This window comes from Rana temporaria, assembly GCF_905171775.1.
Source record: "Rana temporaria chromosome 7 unlocalized genomic scaffold, aRanTem1.1 chr7a, whole genome shotgun sequence".
NCBI classification, from domain to species: Eukaryota; Metazoa; Chordata; class Amphibia; order Anura; family Ranidae; genus Rana; species Rana temporaria.
In genome coordinates this window covers 201,404-216,046 of record NW_024404468.1, presented here as the reverse complement: position 1 = coordinate 216,046, position 14,643 = coordinate 201,404, and the positions used below count along the sequence as shown (strand labels likewise).

The window sequence follows — 14,643 nt, the reverse complement described above, 5'->3', positions numbered from 1 at the left end:
ATGTGTTACCAATGCTGGCAGCCGCCATTTGTTACCAATGCTGGCAGCGGCCATGTGTTACCAATGCTGGCGGCTGCCATTTGTTACCAATGCTGGCAGCTGCCAGGTGTTACCAATGCTGGCAGCTGCCATTGTCATTCAAAGACCAACCAAACTGCACAGCAGACACACGGCTCAGTCACCCTGCAACAACCTCAGGACGAGGGTAGTAGTCCCCAGTGGCCACCCCATTTTCAAAGGCGCAGTCTAGATGAATGGGTGGCTTGTGTGACTAGCCTCTGATGGAAGCAGCCTTCCTCCCACTTATCTGGAACAAGTAGCAATGAGGCGCTGGATTCAGACGATCGATCAGACTGCGATAAGGCACAGTGGCTCTGGTGAGGCGGCTCTCAACAAAAATGGGGTGTCCCTCAAACAGGGGGGGGCTCAGACTGGAAAACGTACAATGAGAGCTCCAGAAGAGAACGTAGGAGAGTCCTAAAGCTTTTAATGTCGGTTCAAAAAAAGAGACAACAGAACAGTCAATGCGTTTCAGGAGGCTCAGAGGACCCCCCCCCCCCCTCTTCAGGGTTTAGGAGGGATGGATCGGTAGGAGGGCTCAGGAATTATAGACATAACCAGGATCTACGTATATCTATCCATCATGTTTGGGCCCTGAAAAAGAGGGGCGTTCTGAGGGGCCCCGAAACATGTCGGCTGATAGTGACCACACACAATAATGCGCACAGTCGCGCGCACACAGTGCATGTTGACGCCAGACGGGCTATTTAACATAGCTTCTGCTCATGTTAAGTGCCGACTGGTCTTTCAGCCAATCCCTGCGTCCTGCTACTACTCTGCTTGCTCCCTGGTTTATGACCCGGCTTGCCGCTGACCTGAACTTGAATCCTGATTCTGCCTTGTTGCTGACCCGGACTCCATTCCTTCCTGGCCCCCGACTCGCTCCATTCCTGGCCCCCGACTCGCTCCATTCCTGGCCCCCGGCTTGCTCCATTCCTGGCCCCCGACTCGCTCCATTCCTGGCCCCCGACTCGCTCCATTCATTCCTGGCCCCCGACTCGCTCCATTCCTGGCCCCCGACTCGCTCCATTCCTGGCCCCCGACTCGCTCCATTCATTCCTGGCCCCCAGCTCGCTCCATTCATTCCTGGCCCCCAGCTCGCTCCATTCATTCCTGGCCCCCAGCTCGCTCCATTTATTCCTGGCCCCCAGCTCGCTCCATTCATTCCTGGCCCCCAGCTCGCTCCATTCCTGGCCCCCAGCTCGCTCCATTCCTGGCCCCCAGCTCGCTCCACTCCTGGCCCCCAGCTCGCTCCACTCCTGGCCCCCTGGGCTCCATTCCTGACCCCGTGCTCCATTCCTGGCCCTCGGGCTCCACTCCTGACCCCCGGCTCCACTCCTGACCCCCGGCTCCACTCCTGACCCCCAGGTCCATTCCTGGCCACCCAGCTCCATTCCTGGCCACCCAGCTCCATTCCTGGCCACCCAGCTCCATTCCTGGCCACCCAGCTCCACTCCTGGCCCCCCAGCTCCATTCCTGGCCCCCGGCGCTGCCTTATGATTCTGCACCACACTGCCCGCCTGCTGCTGACCTCAGCTATTCCTGGCTCTGTTCCCACATGCTGCTCAAGTGCCTACCTGGCTGTCACCTGTACCAGCTCTGCTCACCTCAGGGAGTTCCTGTCTCAAGTCTGCTGTCTGGAGTTCTGACAAGCCTCACATCCAGGCCCTGCAGCCCAGGCGGAGTGCCCCTTTAACTTTAATCTCTGTGCACAGTTCCTGATGTTCTGACAGCTCGCCTGGGGCCACATCGCCTGCTGTAAGCACTCCCATCAACACCAGCCGGCCCCCGTGTTCCTCCTGTCCCTTGGTTCTCTCTGCTCCGTCCTCGGTGGGACCCGGGATGGAGATACAAGAGAGGCCGACCTTATTTCAGTCTCCAGTCAGGGACGAGACAATCACCTTTAGGCCCTGAAGAGGGAAGCTCTGCAGACCCCTGAAAAACGCGTCGGCTGTTCTCTGGTCTCTTTTTTGCGAACCAATATCAGTTATTAATTTTCTCTGACTTACCAGCTGCATCCTAGCACGGTGAATAGGTCAAGCTGCTCCCATCAGGGCCTAGTCACACAGGCATTCTGCTTCATAAAGACATGTTCAATTCACTATGCAAACCCCCGGCCCATATCCGGCCCTCAAGGACAGCCGCTGTTTAGGCTCTTTGATAATGAGGCGTTGCCTCGCCAAAGGAAAATGGCCATTTCTGGGCAGGCGGCCGCGTTAAAGATCCTAGAACTCGGTGCAATTATCACCTGGGTAAGGCTAGAATCTTTATACACAAAGACCGCCGATGCACTGCGACCCCTGCTGGAGAAAACAGGAACTTACACCCAGCAAACCTGGGACGGGACAAGATGGCCGCAGTCCCGTTCCCCCTTCCTTGGCCGGCTCGGTGTAGATGAAGGAGGTTGTATTTCAGACAAAGTGCCCCCCACCCCCCCCAAAAGAAAGACATGAAATGTTTGGCAGGTGGAATGAAAAAGCTCCTGCGTACACAAGTCCTGTCTGGGGCCCTCAGGGGCCCTAGTGTGTTAGAAGCTCAGAGAGACAACCGTGGCGGGAGGGGGAGGGGCAGCCTCAGCCGAACCGCTCCCTGACCAGCATCATCAGCTTCTTCTTTCCTTTGTAAATCTGTTTTAAGTTGTCTATGAATTGGGCGAACTGCAGCAGCCCGTCCTGCCCCAGAAGGAAGGTCTCCCGGGCTTTACTCAGGAACTCGATGAACTCTCCGTAGTGTCTGGGGCTAATGTGCGTCAGGCGGGAGTGGGTGGTGTTGATGTAAGCGCCGACTGCGGCGTCCAGCAGCTGGCGCAGCGGCGGCTTGTCCGTTGACATGAGTTTCCCGGAGTTGCGCCTGCCCGGGATCCCAGCCAATCCCGGCGCGGTGAGCGTGCATCGTCTGAGGATGTCTGACAGTACGGTGGCGCAGTGCACACTCTTCACCACTAGGGGCACCAATGCAGCCAGTTCGTTTTTTCCCAGAGAGTGGCTGAGGGAGCAGGCCCATAGGACGTCGTTAATGGCGGGGTGCGTGTCCTGGTTGTACGCCAGGTTGAGGTGGCTCATCGCCAGGGAGCAAAGTTTGAACGCCCGAAGCGGGTAGCCCCTGTGCTCCATGTAGCGGGCGATGGTGAAGAGCTGGGAGTAGGTCATGCCCCCGGAAGCGGCGTCCACGGCGATCTGGTAAGCCGTCTCGAAAGCGGTGTGGTCTTTCTCGCACAGGGTGAGCGCGGACAGGGCGCAGTTTTGAGGGTCCTTCATGGCGCACTGCAGGGCCAAGGTCCGAGCGCAGCTGGCCAGCTCCTCCCTCTGGGCGTAGTCTAGGTTTAGTCGCAGCACGGTGCTGTGAGACGTGGCGGCGGCAGCGACAATGCTAGTGGCTTCTGTAGGGGTGAAGAGCGTGTACCAGCTCTGCAGGATACTGACGAGAGCGCGGACTCCTGGGAAAGAGAAAAAACACAGAACACCGCTCAGTACCGTCACCAATGGAAACCGTCCGGGTGAAAGTCCGGGTATAGATTCTACAGAGAACAAATATTAAAACGTTTGTCAACCCCAAAAAAAAAATTGGATCCTGTTCCCTTAAAGCAATTAGCGGACCTCCAGCTGTTGCAGAACTACAAGTCCCATGAGGCATAGCAGGACTCCGACAGCCACATGCATGACACCCAGAGGCAGAGGCATGATGGGACTTGTAGTTTTGCAACAGCTGGAGGGCCGCTAATTGCATATCCCTGCCTTAAAGCATGTTATAGAGCACAGCACTTGTGCCGTGTTATTTAGCCCCCTGTACCACCTGAAATACCCGACTGATCCGGCCAGTTTCTGCCCCCCCCTGTAAACTGACCACAAATGTATCGGGGCTGCTGAGCCCTGACACCTTGATCAGAGTACGTGTCTCCAGCTCTCCTGTGTCTCTTCTCCCCCTCCCCTGCCTGTCAGCTCCCAGATCTTACTCTTCTGCCCCATTTTTCCCCTCTATTGTTCTCTCTGATATAAAACACTGAGCTCCCCAGCGCATGTCATTGATAAAAAAAAGATGCGGTATAATAGCTTACTTCAGAGCGCCGTTCGGTGCTCACGTGACTGCCCGCCGGGGGTTTACCAGCACCTCCCCCTGCAGCTATCGCATCGGGAGAGGAGACCAGTGGACAGTCAGCTGAGCGCTGAACGGCGCTCTGAAATTATAATGCATATTAGACCAGAGTGGTGGGAGGGGGTGCGTCCAGCGCTATGGACACACCCCCTATGCCTCATACACTTTGTACATCGCTATGGACTATGTGTGAGAGATGTCTCATACACTTTGTACAGCGCTATGGACTGTGTGTGAGAGATGTCTCATACACTTTGTACATCGCTATGGACTATGTGTGAGAGATGTCTCATACACTTTGTACAGCGCTATGGACTGTGTGTGAGAGATGTCTCATACACTTTGTACAGCGCTATGGACTATGTGTGAGAGATGGGAGGGGGTGTGTCCAGCGCTATGGACTATGTGTGAGAGATGGGAGGGGGTGTGTCCAGCGCTATGGACTATGTGTGAGAGATGTCTCATACACTTTGTACAGCGCTATGGACTATGTGTGAGAGATGTCTCATACACTTTGTACAGCGCTATGGACTATGTGTGACTGATGTCTCATACACTTTGTACAGCGCTATGGACTATGTGTGAGTGATGTCTCATACACTTTGTACAGCGCTATGGACTATGTGTGAGAGATGTCTCATACACTTTGTACAGCGCTATGGACTATGTGTGAGAGATGTCTCATACACTTTGTACAGCGCTATGGACTATGTGTGAGAGATGTCTCATACACTTTGTACAGCGCTATGGACTATGTGCAATATTAGAAAGGAACGCAGATTTTGATACATACCGACTTCAGTAGCACAAGTGACCAGCCAGCGCACCATCTCCCTCCGCCTCCAGTTCAGCGTGCTGAGCGTCATTCTCATCACCTACAAGAGAAAAAGCCCCGCCCACATTTTACAATCAATATTTTCGGTGTACAGATCGACTTTACGTTCACAAAGTTACGAATGTGATCAGTGAAGAGGAAGGCGCTCCAGGTGAGCACATCAGCCAGCCATTCACAGCACAGCCGGGGTTCAGGTGAGCACATCAGCCGTCCATCCACAGCACAGCCGGGGTTCAGGTGAGCACATCAGCCGTCCATCCACAGCACAGCCGGGGTTCAGGTGAGCACATCAGCCGTCCATTCACAGCACAGCCGGGGTTCAGGGGAAGGTTCTAGCTTAGCTTGTCTGCATATTCACAAATCAAAAAGATTGACGCGTTTCGCCCCGTGAATAGCGCTTACTATGAGGCGAAACGCGTACATTTTTACTGTGATGTCTTATCTATGAAGGATCAATAAAAGTGAAGCGTTGCAGCGAGTTCCGGATTATTTTTTTGATTGTGTGTCTTACAAACTTTACCCCACATAATGACATTTCCCATAGACCGCCTCCTACAGAAAGGGGAGTGTCCTGGGAAAGAAATGCGTCGGAGGGCCTCACCTGCAGCCCCAGTTCCAGGGCCACGTTCAGCAGCGTGGTGTCGGAGCTGTTGTCAGCCGGGGTTGCGATCTTGAACGCGTCCTGCGCCAGTTTGAAGATGAGGGAGGAGGAGTGGATGTTGCGCTGAATGGCTTCCAGCACGGTGCGCAGTCGCAGCATGTCGCCTGACGGAGGAGAGACCAGAGATTAGCAGCTGACAGCTTCGTTCAGCCGGACAGGAAACAAAAACACGCAGAGTTACAAGTTATTATTTACATGGAGGAAACGTTGTGGCATTTCTAAGGTGCATTTACTAATAAATTGATCCAAGGAAGTACCGTATTTATCGGTGTATACCGCGCACTGTTTTGCCCTGAAAATCAGGGCAAAATCGTGGGTGCGCGATATACGCCGTCCAGGACGTGAGCGCGAGAGGAGAGGAGCCTGCCCGACTATACACGAGTGTACTGCGCTCGGTATATGCCGGCGCAGTGTTCAAACTCGGCGCGGGAAAGTGGGGAGGACACCGCAGACGGACACCGGACCCGACGAGGCCGCCGCACAAGACACCAGAACTGTAAGTGCTAAAATGTTATTTTTTTTACAGGAATGCGGGTCCACTTTAGGGGTGCGCGCTATACGCCGGAGCGCGCAATACCCCGATAAATACGGTATATTAAAAAAATATCCATTTAATTGTGATTAAAAAATTGTCTAAAAACAATTCCACAACAAGTACATGAAGTACAATCCTCATGGATACAGCAGATTTGATGGCGTTCCCAACGTGTTTCGCTCTCAATGAAGGGGTTAACCACTAGGTGGTGCTAAGGAGTTAAGTGTTCCCTAAGGAGCGATTCTTACTGTAGGGGGGCGTGGCTTGCTCTGACACGTCACCGATCGTTTTCCTGATGACAGGGAACAGACGATCAATGACAGTGTCACTAGGCAGAACAGGGAGATGTTGTGTTTACACTGACATCTCCCCGTTCTCTCTCTCCATGAGACAATCGCAGGTATACCCGCGGGCGGGGTCACAGAGATTGTGGCACGCAACAACCGCTTCCTAAAGGGGATGTATATATACGTCCTTTTGCCTGCCCGTGCCATGCTGCAGACGTGTGCGGCGGCAAGCGGTTAATGAGTGCCAGGTAAGAGACCCCTGAAGCACAAAAACTTAAACTTGGGAGCGCAAAATCTGGTGCAGCTCTGCATACAAACCAATCAGCTTCCAGATTTTATTGTCAAATCTTCATTGAAGAAGCTGATTTGCGCAATAATTTTTCAAACGCCTTTTTTTGGGGAAAAAACTGTTTCATGAATTAAAAAATAACAAAACAAAACAGTAAAGTTAGCCCAATTTGTTTGTATAATGTGAAAGATGATGTTACGCCGAGGAAATGGATACCTAACATGTCACACTTTAAAATTGCGCACACTCATGGAATGGCGCCAAACTTCGGTACTTACAAATCTCCATAGGCAACGCTTTAATTTTTACCAGTTTCGAGTTACAGAGGAGATCGAGTGCTAGAATTGTTGCACACGCTCTAACGCAAGCGACGACACCTCACATGTGGGGTTTGAACGGCGTTAACATATGTGGGCGGGACTTGCATTGCGTGTTCACTTCTGAGCGCGAGCTAGCGGGGACAGGGGCATTTAAAAAAAATAAAATTTCTTTTATTTTTACCACTTTTATTCCTATTACAAGGAATGTAAACATCCCTTGTAATAGGAATCAGTGTGACAGGTCCTCTTTATGGAGAGAGGCGGGGTCAATAAGACCTCCCCCTCCCCTCACATCTCTCCTCCAGGCTGGAAAGCATGAGATCGGGAAAAAAAAAATCACCGATCACATGCTGACAGCCGCAATTGCGGCTTTGTTTACTTTTGGGTACCGGGCGTGATGTCATAATGTCGCGCCCTGTCATAGAGTTGACCATCTGGTCACCAGTCATCTCTATGCTTCCCAGGCAGCGCCGGCCGATTCGCTCTCCGGGTCCCCAATGGCACAGGACAGCCTGGAGAAGCACCGGATGGTGGCGGGACGGACGTCTCCTCCCGCTGCCTATAAGAACGATCAAGCGGCGGAACTGCCCCTTTGATCGTTCTTATCGTGCGCAGAATCGGCGGCTGAAGACGGTGATATCTGAATGACGCCTGTAGCTGCCCCCATCGTCCATTGACGTCTCCTCGGTCGTCAAGTGGTTAATTTGTCATTCACTTAACCACTTCTACACCGAGGACGTCAGATGACGCTTGACGCAAATACCGTGCGAGATAAAAAGTTGCAATGACCGCCATTTTGTTCCCTAGGGCATGGGTCTTCAAACTACAGCCCTCCAGTTGTTCAGGAACTACAATTCCCATCATGCCCGGTCAAGTCTGTGAATGTCAGAGTTTTACAATGCCTCATGGGATGTGTAGTTTCACAACAGCTGGAGGGCTGTAGTTTGAGGATCTCTGCCCTAGGGGGTGTCTGCTAAAAAATATATATAATGTTTGGGGGTTCTGAGTAATTTTCTAGCAAAAAAGAAATGATGATTTTTACATGAAGGAGAGAAGTGCCAGGATAGGCGCGGTGCTGAAGTGGTTAAAGTCCACGGGGTGACAACGCGGCTGTGCGATTTCACAGCAGAATGAAGTCTTGTCACCCGGGTTACAGGAAGTGTAAAAATAACAAAATCTTCTGGCAGGATTGACAGGGAAGAAAATGATATGACAGTCACGGCCGTGTTACTGCTGACAGCCGGCTGCATCACATGGGATATTTTTGGAATTACACTTTGAGGTCCAGACGCTTTTTCACCAAAACAAAATAAAATAAAAATAACAGCGTACATCCCGCCATCGAGTTTAGCAGAGTATTATGATATACATTATTATTATAATATTCATTATTATTATTATTATTACGCACTATTTACATTTTTTGCAGAAGTTTTCTATAGAAACCTTTTTGTTCGATAAATCCACAAGGTAGCTGTAATTCCCACAGTAAGCCACCAGAGGGCGCCCCTAGCTCAGGCTACCACTGTGCAGCATTGCTCACCTTTGGCTGCGGTCAGCATGGTGGATGCCAACTCACACTGCTGTGACTCCAGGTGCCCCAGGGTGAACCATCGGGGGTAGCGGCTTGGCACCACAGATACGATGTGATGAGGGTGGGACACGTCTCCTGAGGGGGCGCTGCTCTCCAGCACTGGAAGCCTGGAAAGAGAGAGAAAAGACAGAGGATGTAACCCAACCAGGGGATCACCTATTTATTACAGGTACTCGGGGGAGGGGGGGGGGCAGCCCATACACATGTGGGGGGGCCTGGTGTCCAGAGGGGCCCGACCACCCTGACCCCAAACAATTTCTATTACATGATCTCCATAAAGAGGACCTGTCATCTCTTATTTCTATTACATGAGATCTCCATAAAGAGGACCTGTCACCTCTTATTTCTATTACATGAGATCTCTCCATAAAGAGGACCTGTCACCTCTTATTTCTATTACATGAGATCTCCCCATAAAGAGGACCTGTCATCTCTTATTTCTATTACATGAGATCTCCATAAAGAGGACCTGTCACCTCTTATTTCTATTACATGAGATCTCCATAAAGAGGACCTGTCACCTCTTATTTCTATTACATGAGATCTCCATAAAGAGGACCTGTCACCTCTTATTTCTATTACATGAGATCTCCATAAAGAGGACCTGTCACCTCTTATTTCTATTACATGAGATCTCTCCATAAAGAGGACCTGTCATCTCTTATTTCTATTACATGAGATCTCTCCATAAAGAGGACCTGTCATCTCTTATTTCTATTACATGAGATCTCCATAAAGAGGACCTGTCATCTCTTATTTCTATTACATGAGATCCCCATAAAGAGGACCTGTCATCTCTTATTTCTATTACATGAGATCTCCATAAAGAGGACCTGTCATCTCTTATTTCTATTACATGAGATCTCCATAAAGAGGACCTGTCATCTCTTATTTCTATTACATGAGATCTCCATAAAGAGGACCTGTCATCTCTTATTTCTATTACATGAGATCTCTCCATAAAGAGGACCTGTCTTCTCTTATTTATATTACATGAGATCTCCATAAAGAGGACCTGTCACCTCTTATTTCTATTACATGAGATCTCCATAAAGAGGACCTGTCATCTCTTATTTCTATTACATGAGATCTCTCCATAAAGAGGACCTGTCACCTCTTATTTCTATTACATGAGATCTCCCCATAAAGAGGACCTGTCATCTCTTATTTCTATTACATGAGATCTCCATAAAGAGGACCTGTCACCTCTTATTTCTATTACATGAGATCTCCATAAAGAGGACCTGTCACCTCTTATTTCTATTACATGAGATCTCCATAAAGAGGACCTGTCACCTCTTATTTCTATTACATGAGATCTCCATAAAGAGGACCTGTCACCTCTTATTTCTATTACATGAGATCTCTCCATAAAGAGGACCTGTCATCTCTTATTTCTATTACATGAGATCTCTCCATAAAGAGGACCTGTCATCTCTTATTTCTATTACATGAGATCTCCATAAAGAGGACCTGTCATCTCTTATTTCTATTACATGAGATCCCCATAAAGAGGACCTGTCATCTCTTATTTCTATTACATGAGATCTCCATAAAGAGGACCTGTCATCTCTTATTTCTATTACATGAGATCTCCATAAAGAGGACCTGTCATCTCTTATTTCTATTACATGAGATCTCCATAAAGAGGACCTGTCATCTCTTATTTCTATTACATGAGATCTCTCCATAAAGAGGACCTGTCTTCTCTTATTTATATTACATGAGATCTCCATAAAGAGGACCTGTCACCTCTTATTTCTATTACATGAGATCTCCATAAAGAGGACCTGTCATCTCTTATTTCTATTACATGAGATCTCCATAAAGAGGACCTGTCACCTCTTATTTCTATTACATGAGATCTCTCCATAAAGAGGACCTGTCACCTCTTATTTCTATTACATGAGATCTCCCCATAAAGAGGACCTGTCATCTCTTATTTCTATTACATGAGATCTCCATAAAGAGGACCTGTCACCTCTTATTTCTATTACATGAGATCTCCATAAAGAGGACCTGTCACCTCTTATTTCTATTACATGAGATCTCCATAAAGAGGACCTGTCACCTCTTATTTCTATTACATGAGATCTCCATAAAGAGGACCTGTCACCTCTTATTTCTATTACATGAGATCTCTCCATAAAGAGGACCTGTCATCTCTTATTTCTATTACATGAGATCTCTCCATAAAGAGGACCTGTCATCTCTTATTTCTATTACATGAGATCTCCATAAAGAGGACCTGTCATCTCTTATTTCTATTACATGAGATCCCCATAAAGAGGACCTGTCATCTCTTATTTCTATTACATGAGATCTCCATAAAGAGGACCTGTCATCTCTTATTTCTATTACATGAGATCTCCATAAAGAGGACCTGTCATCTCTTATTTCTATTACATGAGATCTCCATAAAGAGGACCTGTCATCTCTTATTTCTATTACATGAGATCTCTCCATAAAGAGGACCTGTCTTCTCTTATTTATATTACATGAGATCTCCATAAAGAGGACCTGTCACCTCTTATTTCTATTACATGAGATCTCCATAAAGAGGACCTGTCATCTCTTATTTCTATTACATGAGATCTCCATAAAGAGGACCTGTCACCTCTTATTTCTATTACATGAGATCTCCATAAAGAGGACCTGTCATCTCTTATTTCTATTACATGAGATCTCCATAAAGAGGACCTGTCACCTCTTATTTCTATTACATGAGATCCCCATAAAGAGGACCTGTCACCTCTTATTTCTATTACATGAGATCTCCATAAAGAGGACCTGTCATCTCTTATTTCTATTACATGAGATCTCTCCATAAAGAGGACCTGTCATCTCTTATTTCTATTACATGAGATCTCCATAAAGAGGACCTGTCACCTCTTATTTCTATTACATGAGATCCCCATAAAGAGGACCTGTCACCTCTTATTTCTATTACATGAGATCTCCATAAAGAGGACCTGTCATCTCTTATTTCTATTACATGAGATCTCCATAAAGAGGACCTGTCACCTCTTATTTCTATTACATGAGATCTCCATAAAGAGGACCTGTCATCTCTTATTTCTATTACATGAGATCTCCATAAAGAGGACCTGTCACCTCTTATTTCTATTACATGAGATCTCTATAAAGAGGATCTGTCATCTCTTATTTCTATTACATGAGATCTCCATAAAGAGGACCTGTCATCTCTTATTTCTATTACATGAGATCTCCATAAAGAGGACCTGTCACCTCTTATTTCTATTACATGAGATCTCCATAAAGAGGACCTGTCATCTCTTATTTCTATTACATGAGATCTCTCCATAAAGAGGACCTGTCATCTCTTATTTCTATTACATGAGATCTCCATAAAGAGGACCTGTCATCTCTTATTTCTATTACATGAGATCTCTCCATAAAGAGGACCTGTCATCTCTTATTTCTATTACATGAGATCTCCATAAAGAGGACCTGTCATCTCTTATTTCTATTACATGAGATCTCTCCATAAAGAGGACCTGTCTTCTCTTATTTATATTACATGAGATCTCCATAAAGAGGACCTGTCACCTCTTATTTCTATTACATGAGATCTCCATAAAGAGGACCTGTCATCTCTTATTTCTATTACATGAGATCTCCATAAAGAGGACCTGTCACCTCTTATTTCTATTACATGAGATCTCCATAAAGAGGACCTGTCATCTCTTATTTCTATTACATGAGATCTCCATAAAGAGGACCTGTCATCTCTTATTTCTATTACATGAGATCTCTCCATAAAGAGGACCTGTCTTCTCTTATTTATATTACATGAGATCTCCATAAAGAGGACCTGTCATCTCTTATTTCTATTACATGAGATCTCCATAAAGAGGACCTGTCATCTCTTATTTCTATTACATGAGATCTCCATAAAGAGGACCTGTCACCTCTTATTTCTATTACATGAGATCTCCATAAAGAGGACCTGTCATCTCTTATTTCTATTACATGAGATCTCCATAAAGAGGACCTGTCACCTCTTATTTCTATTACATGAGATCTCCATAAAGAGGACCTGTCATCTCTTATTTCTATTACATGAGATCTCCATAAAGAGGACCTGTCACCTCTTATTTCTATTACATGAGATCTCCATAAAGAGGACCTGTCATCTCTTATTTCTATTACATGAGATCTCCATAAAGAGGACCTGTCACCTCTTATTTCTATTACATGAGATCTCTATAAAGAGGATCTGTCATCTCTTATTTCTATTACATGAGATCTCCATAAAGAGGACCTGTCATCTCTTATTTCTATTACATGAGATCTCCATAAAGAGGACCTGTCACCTCTTATTTCTATTACATGAGATCTCCATAAAGAGGACCTGTCATCTCTTATTTCTATTACATGAGATCTCTCCATAAAGAGGACCTGTCATCTCTTATTTCTATTACATGAGATCTCCATAAAGAGGACCTGTCATCTCTTATTTCTATTACATGAGATCTCTCCATAAAGAGGACCTGTCATCTCTTATTTCTATTACATGAGATCTCCATAAAGAGGACCTGTCATCTCCTATTTCTATTACATGAGATCCCCATAAAGAGGACCTGTCATCTCTTATTTCTATTACATGAGATCTCTCCATAAAGAGGACCTGTCATCTCTTATTTCTATTACATGAGATCTCCATAAAGAGGACCTGTCACCTCTTATTTCTATTACATGAGATCTCCATAAAGAGGACCTGTCATCTCTTATTTCTATTACATGAGATCTCCATAAAGAGGACCTGTCACCTCTTATTTCTATTACATGATCTCCATAAAGAGGACCTGTCACCTCTTATTTCTATTACATGAGATCTCCATAAAGAGGACCTGTCACCTCTTATTTCTATTACATGATCTCCATAAAGAGGACCTGTCACCTCTTATTTCTATTACATGAGATCTCCATAAAGAGGACCTGTCATCTCTTATTTCTATTACATGAGATCTCCCCATAAAGAGGACCTGTCACCTCTTATTTCTATTACATGAGATCTCCATAAAGAGGACCTGTCATCTCTTATTTCTTTTTTTTTTTTTCTTTTTTTTTTTTTTTTTTATACCACCTCAGCTTTTTACCAAATTCTAGAGACCCGCTCATGATTTGATGCTTCTTCCGTCTCTATCTGAGGTTTGCATCATATGTGGTATATATTCTGTACATTGTCTTACTCTCTTTTTTTTTTTTTTTTTTTAATATATATAAATTGGTGTACATATCAATATAGATACCGACCGCCTGTATGGGCGTCCAGGTCATGACCCCGCTGTTTTTCCCCCTACGTCCCATATTGGCTGGTCGAGACTAAATTGTCCTATATCAAGAAGACACTTGTATATGTATTTTTTTTTTTTTTTTTTTTTTTTTAAATTGCGCCCTCCCCTCCCTCCCCCTCATGGCTCCCAGGAATCACCCGACTGTCTCATAGAAAAAGAAAAAAGAAAGCAATCCAAGAAAGGAAGAGGACTTGGCCTCAACTATTCAGCTGGGGATATACTAGGGAAAGGAATAATACAATTAGAAAAAGGGCCAAAGAGGGCACGAGACCTATGTATCGCTCTTAAAAGTAACGAAGGGTGGGATGACAATATTTGCAAGACCCTTACATATATCTAGTATCAATCAGACCCTGACTCTTTCTGCATAGCTCCATGTTTTTTTATATTCCTTCCATTTACCCCATTTCTCCCTATGTTCACTATTTTTCTCTAAATACCTATCCTTTAACTCCTCTAATCTATACGTTTCCTCCACCGCATCTATCCAACTCCAGATATGTGGGCTTTCCATCTCCTGCCACTTCTTGGGTATTAGTCTCTTGGCTGCGTTTAAAAGGTGGGGGAGTAGAGACTGCTTGTATTTTTTTATGCCCTCTTGGCTGCCGTGAAAGAGGACGACCCACGGGTCTTTCTTAATCTCCTCTCC

The 14,643-nt window shown here is 46.4% G+C and overlaps 1 protein-coding gene across 2 annotated transcripts in view; it reads right to left on the bottom strand.

Moving 5' to 3' along the window:
* Window positions 1-1,451: 1,451 nt before the first annotated feature.
* ZSWIM5 (zinc finger SWIM-type containing 5) overlaps window positions 1,452-14,643 on the bottom strand; it is a 138,170-nt gene continuing 124,978 nt past the window's right edge. For both annotated transcript variants that reach the window (XM_040334360.1, XM_040334361.1), the window contains 4 exons: window positions 8,623-8,780; window positions 5,589-5,752; window positions 4,946-5,027; window positions 1,452-3,496 (listed from right to left, as the gene is read on the bottom strand). In XM_040334360.1, the coding sequence (XP_040190294.1) occupies window positions 2,634-3,496; window positions 4,946-5,027; window positions 5,589-5,752; window positions 8,623-8,780 (1,267 nt within the window). In that variant the 3' untranslated portion in view covers window positions 1,452-2,633. The remainder of the gene's footprint in view (window positions 3,497-4,945; window positions 5,028-5,588; window positions 5,753-8,622; window positions 8,781-14,643) is intronic.